Source organism: Bombina bombina, chromosome 1 (genome assembly GCF_027579735.1).
Source record: "Bombina bombina isolate aBomBom1 chromosome 1, aBomBom1.pri, whole genome shotgun sequence".
NCBI classification, from domain to species: Eukaryota; Metazoa; Chordata; class Amphibia; order Anura; family Bombinatoridae; genus Bombina; species Bombina bombina.
The window spans coordinates 519,356,472-519,368,800 of NC_069499.1; the positions used below are offsets into that span (position 1 = coordinate 519,356,472).

General features: G+C 33.2%; 1 protein-coding gene across 1 annotated transcript; it reads right to left on the reverse strand.

The window, feature by feature from the left end:
- Positions 1 to 738: 738 nt before the first annotated feature.
- LOC128659274 (olfactory receptor 2G3-like) lies at positions 739 to 1,683 on the reverse strand. The gene has a single exon (XM_053712952.1). The coding sequence runs from the start codon at positions 1,681 to 1,683 to the stop codon at positions 739 to 741; it is 945 nt and encodes a 314-aa protein (XP_053568927.1).
- Positions 1,684 to 12,329: the final 10,646 nt, after the last annotated feature.

Below are 12,329 nucleotides of genomic sequence, written 5' to 3' on the forward strand. Positions count from 1 at the left end.
TTGCATTATGACAAACTGGCAAATTCTTTGTACTGTGCACTTGCAATTACGGTATTCCAATTCACCAGAGAACACATTTTCACATGAGTCTATGCATGATTTATGGATTTCTCCAGTTCTTTAGCCTTACCTTCTTGATAATACATTTTGCCTGTTTTTTTGTTTTTTTACTGCATATCGTTTTGTTTTGTTAAATGGTTACCGTTTTGTACAATTAGTTTATGATCAGTTTATATTTAATAAACCTTCATGTCTTCATTTAACAAAATAAACTAATGTTGCTGAAACCATACTTGTTATGAAATAATAATGATGTGGACTACAGTTCATTAGAAAAAACATATCAAATGATTTTCTACATAAAATCCCCATTAAGGCCTACAGGGATTTGTGCAACTAAATAATTTGCTACCTTTTTCTTAAGGATTGTAGTGAAGTTAAATACCTGAGTTGAAACACTAAAGTCTGTTGCCATCAGTCGCCATGTATAGTTTTTCATTATCTCAACATATTTTGGTTTCATGTTGGATCTGAGAGTACCATGAAAAAAATTGTATTTCTCATATTTTGCTTACCCAATATAAATGCAGAAAAAAACATTCCAGATTTACCTCATATATAATTCCTCTTCTAAGATTGGAATAGAATAGTTCAAATTTTCTGCATAGTATCTCTAAAGGCTTGAATATGGGGCCATGATTTGTAAAAAAAAAAAAAAAACTACTATTACTAAAGGTATTAACTGAAAAACAAATTCATTTTCTTTTTATATATATTCTTCAAAGCAGCTTTAAATTCTTTATTCCTAAGTGTATAGATCAGTGGATTCAGCATTGGCGTTATAACTGTATAAACAAAAGCAATCATTTTGTCCTGTTCTCTTGCATATACTGTAATAGGTTTTAAGTATGAAACCATGATCATACCGTAGAACAAAGTAACAACAATCATATGAGATGAGCAGGTAGAGAATGCTTTCTTGCGTCCAGCAGTGGAAGATATTTTTAGGATCGTTTGAATGATTTTTATATATGATGCAAGAACAAAAGTGATTGGTGTAATCAGCAATATCAAACCAAGGAAAAAAATGGCATATTGTAAAAAGACTAAATCTACACATACCAAAGCTAAAACTTCTGGAGGTTCACATATAAAATGGTTTATTTTATTATTACCACACATGGGTAAGTTGAAAATAATGGTAACCATAAAAATGGCAAAAACACACCCACATATCCAGGCACCAGATACTAACCTTATACAGACATGTCTGGTTAAAATTGAGGTATAATGTAATGGATAACATATTGCCATATAGCGGTCATACGCCATTACAGGAAGTAAGATGCACTCAGCATTTGCCAGTGAAAGACCAATAAACATTTGTCCTAAGCATTCTCCAAATGAAATAGTTTTGTTTTGTGACATTAAATCCTTCAACATCCTAGGAGAAATTGTGGTAGAATAGCAAATGTCTATAAAAGCCAGATTGGTTATGAAAAAATACATTGGTGTGTGCAGACTACTTTCTGTTATTGTTGCCACAAAAATGAAAAAGTTTGCCAATAAGGTAATAATGTACATTGCTAAGATTATAGGGAAAATAATAGCTTCTATTTGTGGATTACTGGTCAGTCCTAGAAATATAAATTCATTCACCGAGGTAATGTTTCTCCAAATCATCCTCTCTATGCAAATAAAAACACACTTTTATCTTTGTAAGGCTATGAATATTATTACATTGTTTTACAGTATACAGCTTTTCATAATAATTTTTTTTTAGAAATTGGGATTTTAAACACACACACACACACATATACACACACGCATATGTATATATTTATGTTTTAGAACTATATTTATTTGGTAACATATTATGTCTCTATATTTCTCTAGTTATAGCTCCAGAGCAGTGATGCATTCTAGGAAGTAGCTGAGCACAAATAATGAGCCAATGATAAGAGGCATATGTGCTTAGCAACCAATCACCAGCTAGGTCCTATTGCTGCTCATGAATCTATCTAGCTATGCTCTTTCAGCAAAGGATACCAAGAGAACATGGTTAATTTGATAACAGAAGTGATAGGAAAGGATCTTAAAATTGCATACTCTATCTGAATCATGAAAATTTTATTTTGACTTTCATGTTCCTTTAAGATGATCATTTTTATAACTTACATTTGATTTGGTAATGACATCACTAATACAGGAAATGGTTATCATCCTAGTCATCTTAGTACAAAAGCAGATGGACTAGTAACAAGTATGAATCTAAGTTAAGGTGAACTTCAAAATTAATTTTAAATATATTCAATTTTAAACTAATTTGGGATTTTGTTATTACAAAATAACCAAAATGCTTCAACAATTCAAAATATGTTTTTTAAAAATGTTAAAAGCAAAATATGCTACTCCATTTATTTTCTATAAGTAAAGTATTTATAGGAAAATATGCTATACTTAATATACAAAGATTTTCTATACTACCATTACAAAATTCTAATACATGTTTACTAAAAATATCTTCTTGTATGTTTATTTTTCTCTGATATTAGCTCCTTCTGGATATTTCAAGCACCAATATTGTAGCATGCAAAGTCTCTAAACTTTGTGTGCTCAAATCTTTTATTAAAATATTTTACATAAGTGATGGCCAACTTTCTAACACATTAGCGACCACATATCAATATTTTAGAAGTCTTAAGGTAAACATATACAATTTATGGCTATAAAAACACACAGATATTAATATATTTCCTGACAATGTCCAGATTATTAATTAATCTTTTTCATAGGGCCATATAAACTAGCGTAGAGGGCTGCCAATTCTACTTGATTAGCACCATTTCTAGTTAAAGGGATAGAGAGGTCAAAATTGAAATAAATATATTTCAATGTTCAATAGAAGCAGTTTTGCAATACACTTCCATTAGCAAGTTTGTAGAATGAATCTCTTCACGGGTTATAAGAGTTTGATAATTTAGCTTGTAAATGCAAAGTATGTCCAACTTGGTCTATCATGATATGTCATGTATTTCTGCTAATTAATGTATTATTTTCGTATGCTACATTTTCCCTGAATAGTTTTGTGGCTGAGTACTGAGCTATCTATAAAGAATGACACTGTCTGTCATCCTAAAAGGAAAGGAACAACAGAATCATTCCCTGTGCTCCAGGTAACCATTTATTGTCACTTAAGAAAAATAAATGAAAAGGATTATGTTAAATAATTTAAGAAAATATCAGAACAACTGTGGAGACTGGGCACTTCTATTTATTCAGATTGTACCTCTTTATATGATATTTAAGACATTTTCTACAACAAAAGCTAAATGTACACAAATTATAAATTTTATTTTACTCCCAAAGCACAAAACAAAATATCCATTTTACTGATTGATGTCATAACATTATTTGTATTAACTATTTTTAAGCAATCAGTCTAGTTATAAGTGTATAGTGTTACATTGTACATTTTCCAAATTATTAATTATAGCGGTTTATAAAAAATAACTTACCATAGTAGTTGTGACTACCCATCTTTTTTACAAATATTTTATTGCAGTTGTTGGAAGGATGTTTGCTTGAGAAAAATCAAAAGAAGGACTGTATAAAAATATAGAAAAACAAAACTAGTTTGTGACATTAATTATGCTGCAATAAAACATGATTTCCACCTTCTGTCCCTTTAACTGTCCCTGTAAAATGATGGCATTAAATAGGAATACATATTTTCATTTATACAGTTTTATTTTTATTCACATTAATTGTCCCCTCAGGGAAGTGATTGATCACATGTTGTGGATAGTGTGACAATAGTATCTCCTACTACTTTGTTGATCATATCTTTAAATTGATAAAAAAAAGAGATAAACAGAAAATCAACTCATGAGGGTTCCGATTGTATTGTTTGTAAACTGTAAATATAAATGACCATGAACAGTCAACACTAGAATTTTTGTTGTTTAAAAAGATAGATAATCCCTTTATTACCAATTCCCCAGTTTTGCATAACCAACACAGTTGTAATAATACACAGCTTACCTCTGTAATTATCTTGTATCTATGCCTCTGCAAACTGCCCTTTATTTCAGTTCTTTTGACAGACTTGCATTTTAGACAATCAAGTGCGTGAGCTCAATGTTATCTATATGACACACATGAACTAACACCCTCTAGTGGTGAAAAACTGTCAAAATGCATTCAAATTAGGGGTGGCCTTTAAGGTCTAAGGCCTAGATTTAGAGTTCGGCGTTAGCCGTGAAAACCAGCGTTAGAGGCTCCTAACGCGGGTTTCTTACGGACTCCGGTATTTAGAGTTTATTTACCGACACTCCAAAATCACCTAACGCTGAAATTTCTACCGACACCTCAGACCCAGTAGTAAACATATACAGACAAAAAAAAATTCAACGAATCAAATTAAAAATATTACACAAAGTACACTTACACTCATACAAACACTACACTATGTTTATTTTTCATATTTAATAATTTTTCATCAAAATACAAAGGATTAAAGTTGCGAGATCTCGGGTGTTTGAAAAAAAACAACACAAATCCATTTTCCAATTGACTTACATTGACACACGGGAAAAGACCCTCATATACCTACATCTAACTAATAACATTATCACAAAATACACTCATCGATGCATACAAACAATATACACCACATGACATACACAAAATATTTATTTATTACAAAAAGAACACGATTTAGTTACTTTTTCACACAAGCTCATGACGTCACTCACTTTATGAGGAAAACCAGTCTTAGAAAAAAAAATTAGAAATATTTAGAGCCTCCATTGACTTCTATTGGGAAGACGTGCTCGTGCACGCGAAACCCTCATTTCCCTAACGCACGCCAATAGTGTAGACAGAAAAACTCCAAATACCAGCGCTAGAAAATACATGATTTCATGCGTTAGACCCAGCTATGATAAATAGATTAAGAAATGACTATTTCCCTATGGTGGATTTATGGATTTTAATTATTGAATATTCACAACACCATTAAATTGTTTCACACTTTTAGATTACATCAACTACAAATCCACATCACTAGTAACACATTATTATTTAAATAAAATGACATTTAAACTTTAAAAAAAAAACAGTAAACATTTCTGGATTCACAAACAGTACACAATGGGAAACACCTCTCATTTACCTTTATTATTGCATTTCAGTTATTCAACTCATATGCTTGCATCAACAGCATATCTACATAGGCTTAACACATGATCACTCATGGATGCACATATATTACTTTTAACATTCACTCATACATGTGCATTCAAATGATGGGGGAAAAACACATTACATTCTCTATAGGAATCACAAAACACAACATAAGGATTTTACTGTACTTTTAACATCATGATTCCATCACCAGAAACCATTAGGAATTACGTACAACAAGAACATCATTACACCAGATTACAGATGTCACTTTATGGGAAGGAACAACAATGCCACACCGCTATATAGAAGTCAGCATATGTGGGACACAATCACAATATATACATACATGTACATAACACGCATCACCCATCACGCAACCACAAAGCACACATTTAGATTTTATTCAGCACACAATAACAATGTAGCACAATACAACAACACAATGAGGATTTCACAACTACATAGGCAGGTTAATAATATCATGACGTCATTAGAAGATTCAACCATGCACATCACAGATTCACCACTGTACCGCCCCTTTAGGAACTTTAACACTCAATACTACAATACAACATATACGTAAACAACAGTTTGGAACAGCATTATTATTGAAATTTCAATGGGACAATTAAGAAATATTGTCAGATCGCAAATCACTTATATATATAATACTACAGATGGCATCCGGAAGTTATTCAGTATTAGTGCCATTTTAATGGGACGCATACAATATTGACATCTCGGCAATCACTTATATATACAATACTACAGATGACAGCCGGAAGTTATTCAGTATTAGTGAGATTTTAATGGGACGCATACAATATTGACATCTCGGCAATCACTTATATATACAATACTACAGATGACAGCCGGAAGTTCTGATTTTTTATGGCGATTTGAAAGGGACGCATACAATATTGACAGCTCGGCAATCACTTATATATACAATACTACAGATGGCAGCCGGAAGTTCTTCAGTATTAGTGCCATTTTAATGGGACGCATACAATATTGACATCTCGGCAATCACTTATATATACAATACTACAGATGACAGCCGGAAGTTATTCAGCATTAGTGCGATTTGAAAGGGACGCATACAATATTGACAGCTCGGCAATCACTTATATATACAATACTACAGATGACAGCCGGAAGTTATTCAGTATTAGTGCGATTTGAATGGGACGCATACAATATTGACATCTCGGCAATCAATTATATATACAATACTACAGATGGCAGACGGGAAGTTCTGAATTATTATTGCGATTTTAAAGGGACGCGTACAATATTGACTGCTCGGCAATCACTTATATATACAATACTACAGATGGCAGACGGGAAGTTCTGAATTATTATTGCGATTTTAAAGGGACGCATACACTATTGACTGCTCGGCAATCACTTATATATACAATACTACAGATGGCAGACGGGAAGTTCGGAATTATTATTGCGATTTTAAAGGGACGCGTACAATATTGACAGCTCGGCAATCACTTATATATACAATACTACAGATGGCAGATGTTACTTTATCATTTACAAACAATATTGCAGCAACATTGATCGATCACATTCGATGCACATTATACACAACTATGCACTTTCATTCATGTTAGCCTGGACGTGTGCTTGTTACTATAAGATCGCGTTTAATAAATATTGATTACGCATATGAACAAACATTACAAACATGCACTGTATGTGTGATATTTGACACTTTTACATTGAGATTCATTGGGTGAAAACAACATTTCCTCCCAAAAAAAAAAACGCCCACTGTGAAAGCATTCGCGCCGCTCACATACAAACAGGTGAATACAATCAGCAATCATTACAAACTCACTACCATTGGACTAATTGTACTATAAATCCCCCAAACAACATGGCCAATGCATCACTTGTGATCCACATCAGATCAAGTGCTTACCTTGTTACGCTGTTTTGAAAGATGGATGACGATGACATGGTAGACACTGCTGGTGCTGCTATTGGCGAACTAGCTGTTGGTCGAATCAGGCAGCCTCGGCGGCTCAGACCGAGACGAAGGGGTCGTCTGGTTCGAGGTCCTCGTGTCTACAGGGTGAGACCCACCTTGGAAAACATGAGTGACTTTGAGGTTTTTGATAAGTATCGGCTCGATCGCGAACAGCTCATTGGCCTTTACGAGCTTCTTAAACCTCATTTGGAGCCACATATACAAATAAGGACTGCTGTTCCCGGCATGAGTAAGATGCTAAGTTGTCTTTACGTCCTGGCCTCCGGGAGTTTTCAATCCGGAGAACTGTACATGCATGACCTGGCTCAAGGTACATTCTCTGTGGTGTTTGATAACTTTCTGGACGCCATGGTACGTATCAGTAAGCAATACATAGGATTCCCACAAAATGATGGTGATTGGAGGCGCCTGAAGCGGGAATTCTTTGATATTGCTCAATTGCCCAATGTCTTGGGAGCCATTGATTGTACCCACATTGCGCTGCGTGCTCCAATTGATGACTTGCCCTTCAGAAATCGCAAACTTTTTCATAGCCTCAACGTGCAGTATGTTTGTGACGCACGGATGAGGATTATGCATGTGTGTGCGAATTTTGCAGGTGCTTGTCATGATGCCCGCATCCTCTCTCTGTCGTCCCTGTGGAGACAGTTTGAGGAAAGACAAATGCCCCCTGGTTATCTCGTTGGTGAGTATTTGTGCACAACATGGTTAATTAGTTTGACAATTGCCACTGTAGTTTTAAAATGTTAGCGTCATGTTCATCTATAGGATGCAATTTAACAATTTGTTATTTACCGACGCTAATGTCTACTTTTATTTAAATGCAGATATGTAGCATGTCATACCTTAAATGCTCAGAGAATGCAATGTAACCATGTATTTAGCATTTTACACAATGTTTTTTTTTGAGAAATACGCATATGTAGCATGTCTTAGCTGAAATGGGAAGATATTAGCTCATGCAATGTAACCATGTCATTGTCTCTTTCCGCTAATGTCTACTTTTAGTTCAATGCAGATATGTAGCATGTCTTACCTTAAATGCTCAGATAGAGAATGCAATGTAACCATGTAGTTAGCATTTTACACAAGGTTTGGTTTAGGAGAAAGACGCATATGTAGCATGTCTTAGCTGAAATGGGAAGATATTAGCTCATGCAATTTAACCATGTCATTGTCTCTTTCCGCTAATGTCTACTTTTAGTTCAATGCAGATATGTAGCATGTCTTACCTTAAATGCTCTGATAGAGAATGCAATGTAACCATGTATTTAGCATTTTACACAAGGTTTGGTTTAGGAGAAATACGCATATGTAGCATGTCTTAGCTGAAATGGGAAGATATTAGCTCATGCAATTTAACCATGTCATTGTCTCTTTCCGCTAATGTCTACTTTTAGTTCAATGCAGATATGTAGCATGTCTTACCTTAAATGCTCTGATAGAGAATGCAATGTAACCATGTATTTAGCATTTTACACAAGGTTTGGTTTAGGAGAAATACGCATATGTAGCATGTCTTAGCTGAAATGGGAATATATTAGCTCATGCAATTTAACCATGTCATTGTCTCTTTCCGCTAATGTCTACTTTTAGTTCAATGCAGATATGTAGCATGTCTTACCTTAAGTGCTCAGATAGAGAATGCAATGTAACCATGTAGTTAGCATTTTACACAAGGTTTGGTTTAGGAGAAATACGCATATGTAGCATGTCTTAGCTGAAATGGCAAGATACAGAATAATATAGAACTTTTTTTTGGATGTTTCTGAAAAAAAATTTAATATGGATTATCGTGTACAAAAATTTATTTATAAAACAATATATTATTTTAAGGATTCTGTTTGAATTATGTTCTGTTCATAATTTATAGGTGATTCTGGGTACATGAGCCGGCCTTGGCTCATTACCCCCTTGCGTAGCCCGACTGATGTGTCTGAGGAGCGCTACAATAGGGCTCATAAGAGAACCAGGGCGGTGGTTGAAAGGATGTTCGGGCTCCTGAAGATGAGATTCAGGTGCCTGGACCGTTCTGGAGGAGCACTCCAGTACAACCCAAAGAAGGTGGCTAAGATCGTTGTAGCCTGTAGCGTCCTGCATAATATTGCACAGCGGGCTGGGATGCTGCAGGCCGTCACGGTGGACAGAGACGTCCTCAGAGATGAGGAGGATGATCCTGTTCTAGAGGGGGAATTCCAGGACGAGGGACTCGATGTCAGAGCAGACGTCATCAACCGCCACTTTAGACGGTAAAGAATAGAAGTTAGACTGGAGTATTTTCAATAGATGTGAACTCTAGGGAAATGACAAGTAGAGAATTGTGCAAACATGTTAGTATTGATCAAATGTTAAAAATTTTTTTCATTTATTAATATAGGTGATGCTCTGGGCATTGGGTCCTGTAGCGAGTCTTTGCCACCTGGTTTTTAAAGAGGACATCAGATGGTAAGTAGAAATGTATGGACTGTTGCTGGCATGAATTGTACACAAATACATCATATGGCATACATTTTCAAAAATAGAATTTAGTTTACACATTACTTAAAATGTACATACTCAGAAAGGGATCCTCTAGAATAACTATGGTTCAATGTCACACATTAGAGGTTTGTTCTGCTCAATATGACTCATCTTCACACTTGATAGAAAATAACACAAGTTGCTACACACGCTTAGTAAGCTAGTGACAGAAATTTATTATGAAATGGGGGGTGGGAGAGGGGTACAGAACTGATTCACACACTTGTATGAATTTTATTTAAAATCTTTCTTCCATTAGGGACATGACTTAATCTAAAGACTGAAAGGGAACAATTAGAAGCCTGACAGTGAAGATTGCCCAGACTGACAGTGGGAAAAAGCCAAGATTGAAATTGAAGTATACCAATGGGATCATGTCTGGCATTATCTTTCAATTCTGCTGACCTTGAAAACCATACAAAGACATGTTCACATGGTAAGTGCAAACTATTTGATAGAATAAGGCTGTGGAGACATCCTATTGGAGACACTTAGATGATTTTCTAATTTGTAGATGGTATTTCCCAGTCCTCTATTTAATGAACTGATGAATAAGACACCTATTGAAGATCAACTGTTTACCCCTGAATTGACTTTCAAAGACCATGCATTGTCCAGGTTGGTGTACCAATGCATGCTAGTGAAGACTGTTGAATATTAGTAGCTTACATACATTAGTCATATTTAGTTCTAAATTAGATATTTAGGGATCACAATCAGACACTTAGATGATTTTACTTTTTTAGATGGTATTTCCCAGTCCTCTATTTAATGAACTGATGAATAAGACACCTATTGAAGATCAACTGTTTACACCTGAATTGACTTTCAAAGACCATGCATTATCCAGGTTGGTGCATGCTAGTTAAGAATCACATGAAGAATGTTGATTATTGTTAGCTTACATACATTAGTCATACTTATTTCATCATTAGATATTTAGGGATCACAATCCGAAAAAGGAATACATATTATAGTTGATAAAGAGGTATTTTAATGGACATGAAATATTACATTTATGTTCAGCATACATATATTGTTGAAATGTGATATACATTATTATGTATAATTAGAAATTTGGATCTTTAAATAGAATTTTGATTCAACAATATAATGGTGTATGTTTTGTATTTTTTTTAAATCAATTTAATAAATATCTTTCAAAAATGTTGAACAAAGTTAGAGCATAGACACAAGATGATTGTAAATGTATTTTATGAATATTTGACAACGTGTGTATTAACTTTGTTCCATTTTTTTATTTGTCATTTCAGATTGGCATCTGATGACTTCCAGGAATATTTTAATTTTTTCTATAAACTTTTATTTTTTAATTTTTACATGTTAATAATAAACATTTTATTATTAAATACATTCTTTTGAACAGATTATACTAAATATCAATATAATCTGTCAATAAATAAAAGTTGGACTCCCATGACTGGTAGTTGGCTATTTGACAAGCACATGCATAAGATCAAATAATGCATTAATATTAGAAAATCAACTGATTCCGAGAATATTACATTAAAATATCTTTTATAACATTAATTGGGGAGTGAGATCCTTTGATGCTTTTCTTTTGAAAATGTAGATATTAAATTAATTTTGGATATGTATTCAAAAGTTTTTTATTTTAACTTTTAAGAAGGGGAAGTGGTTCAATTACATTAAAGTGACAGTGTTGTTGAATGTAAAATTAATTTGATAAGATCTTGTATCTTCCTTAGGTATCTCTAAACATTTTTTAATAAAATTAATTAAAACTTTACTTGTATAAATGGTAGGTCATTTAACTTGATATTTTTCACAAGCTAGTTATTGGATGCCAGGTTAATCTATGTAATTTTCTAGTGGAGTCATTTAACTATACTTAGTAATATTATGTATTTTTAAAAATCTTACCTCTTGGGTTAGACATCAAATATCTATATAGAATTTTAAGTCCCCTTTAGTTTATTTTGTCAATGTTAAATCAACATTCCAAATGTTTGGGTCCTTAAAGAGACATTCACAAAGTATATTGTGTATAGATTTTTAAAAATATCATACAAGAATTTAAACATATTTATAAAGTAATATAGAATTACATTCAGTCTTTAAATATACTTTTCAAAAAATACATCAATGCACAATTCTTAGTCAATTACATAAGGCATCTATATGCAAACAACAATCAGCATCAAAATAGCCTATGTAGAGATGTATTTAATCCAAGAATATATATAATTACAATATAATGATTGAATAACAAAACATATTAAGTTGGTCAAATATTAGAATATTATACAAAATGCATACATAACATATAGCTTAATGTCCCTCTAAGCTGAAGGCTCCAAAATACCTCCTTTAATAAATATATTTCAGTCAGTGTGTAAAACAATCTAGAAGTTAATCTAAATTTGCTTTACTCATATGTTAGACTAATTTAGCAAAAGGAAGGTGCCTAGGTTTATGATATTTTAAGCATTATTGTGAAATGTTTCTTTAAAGGGACATGAACTAAAAATATACTTAAAGGTAGACAGTTAAAAAATTAATGATTTATATATTCTGAATGAGTATTCTATTTTAAGCAACTTTAAAAATTGTCTTTTATTATGAATGC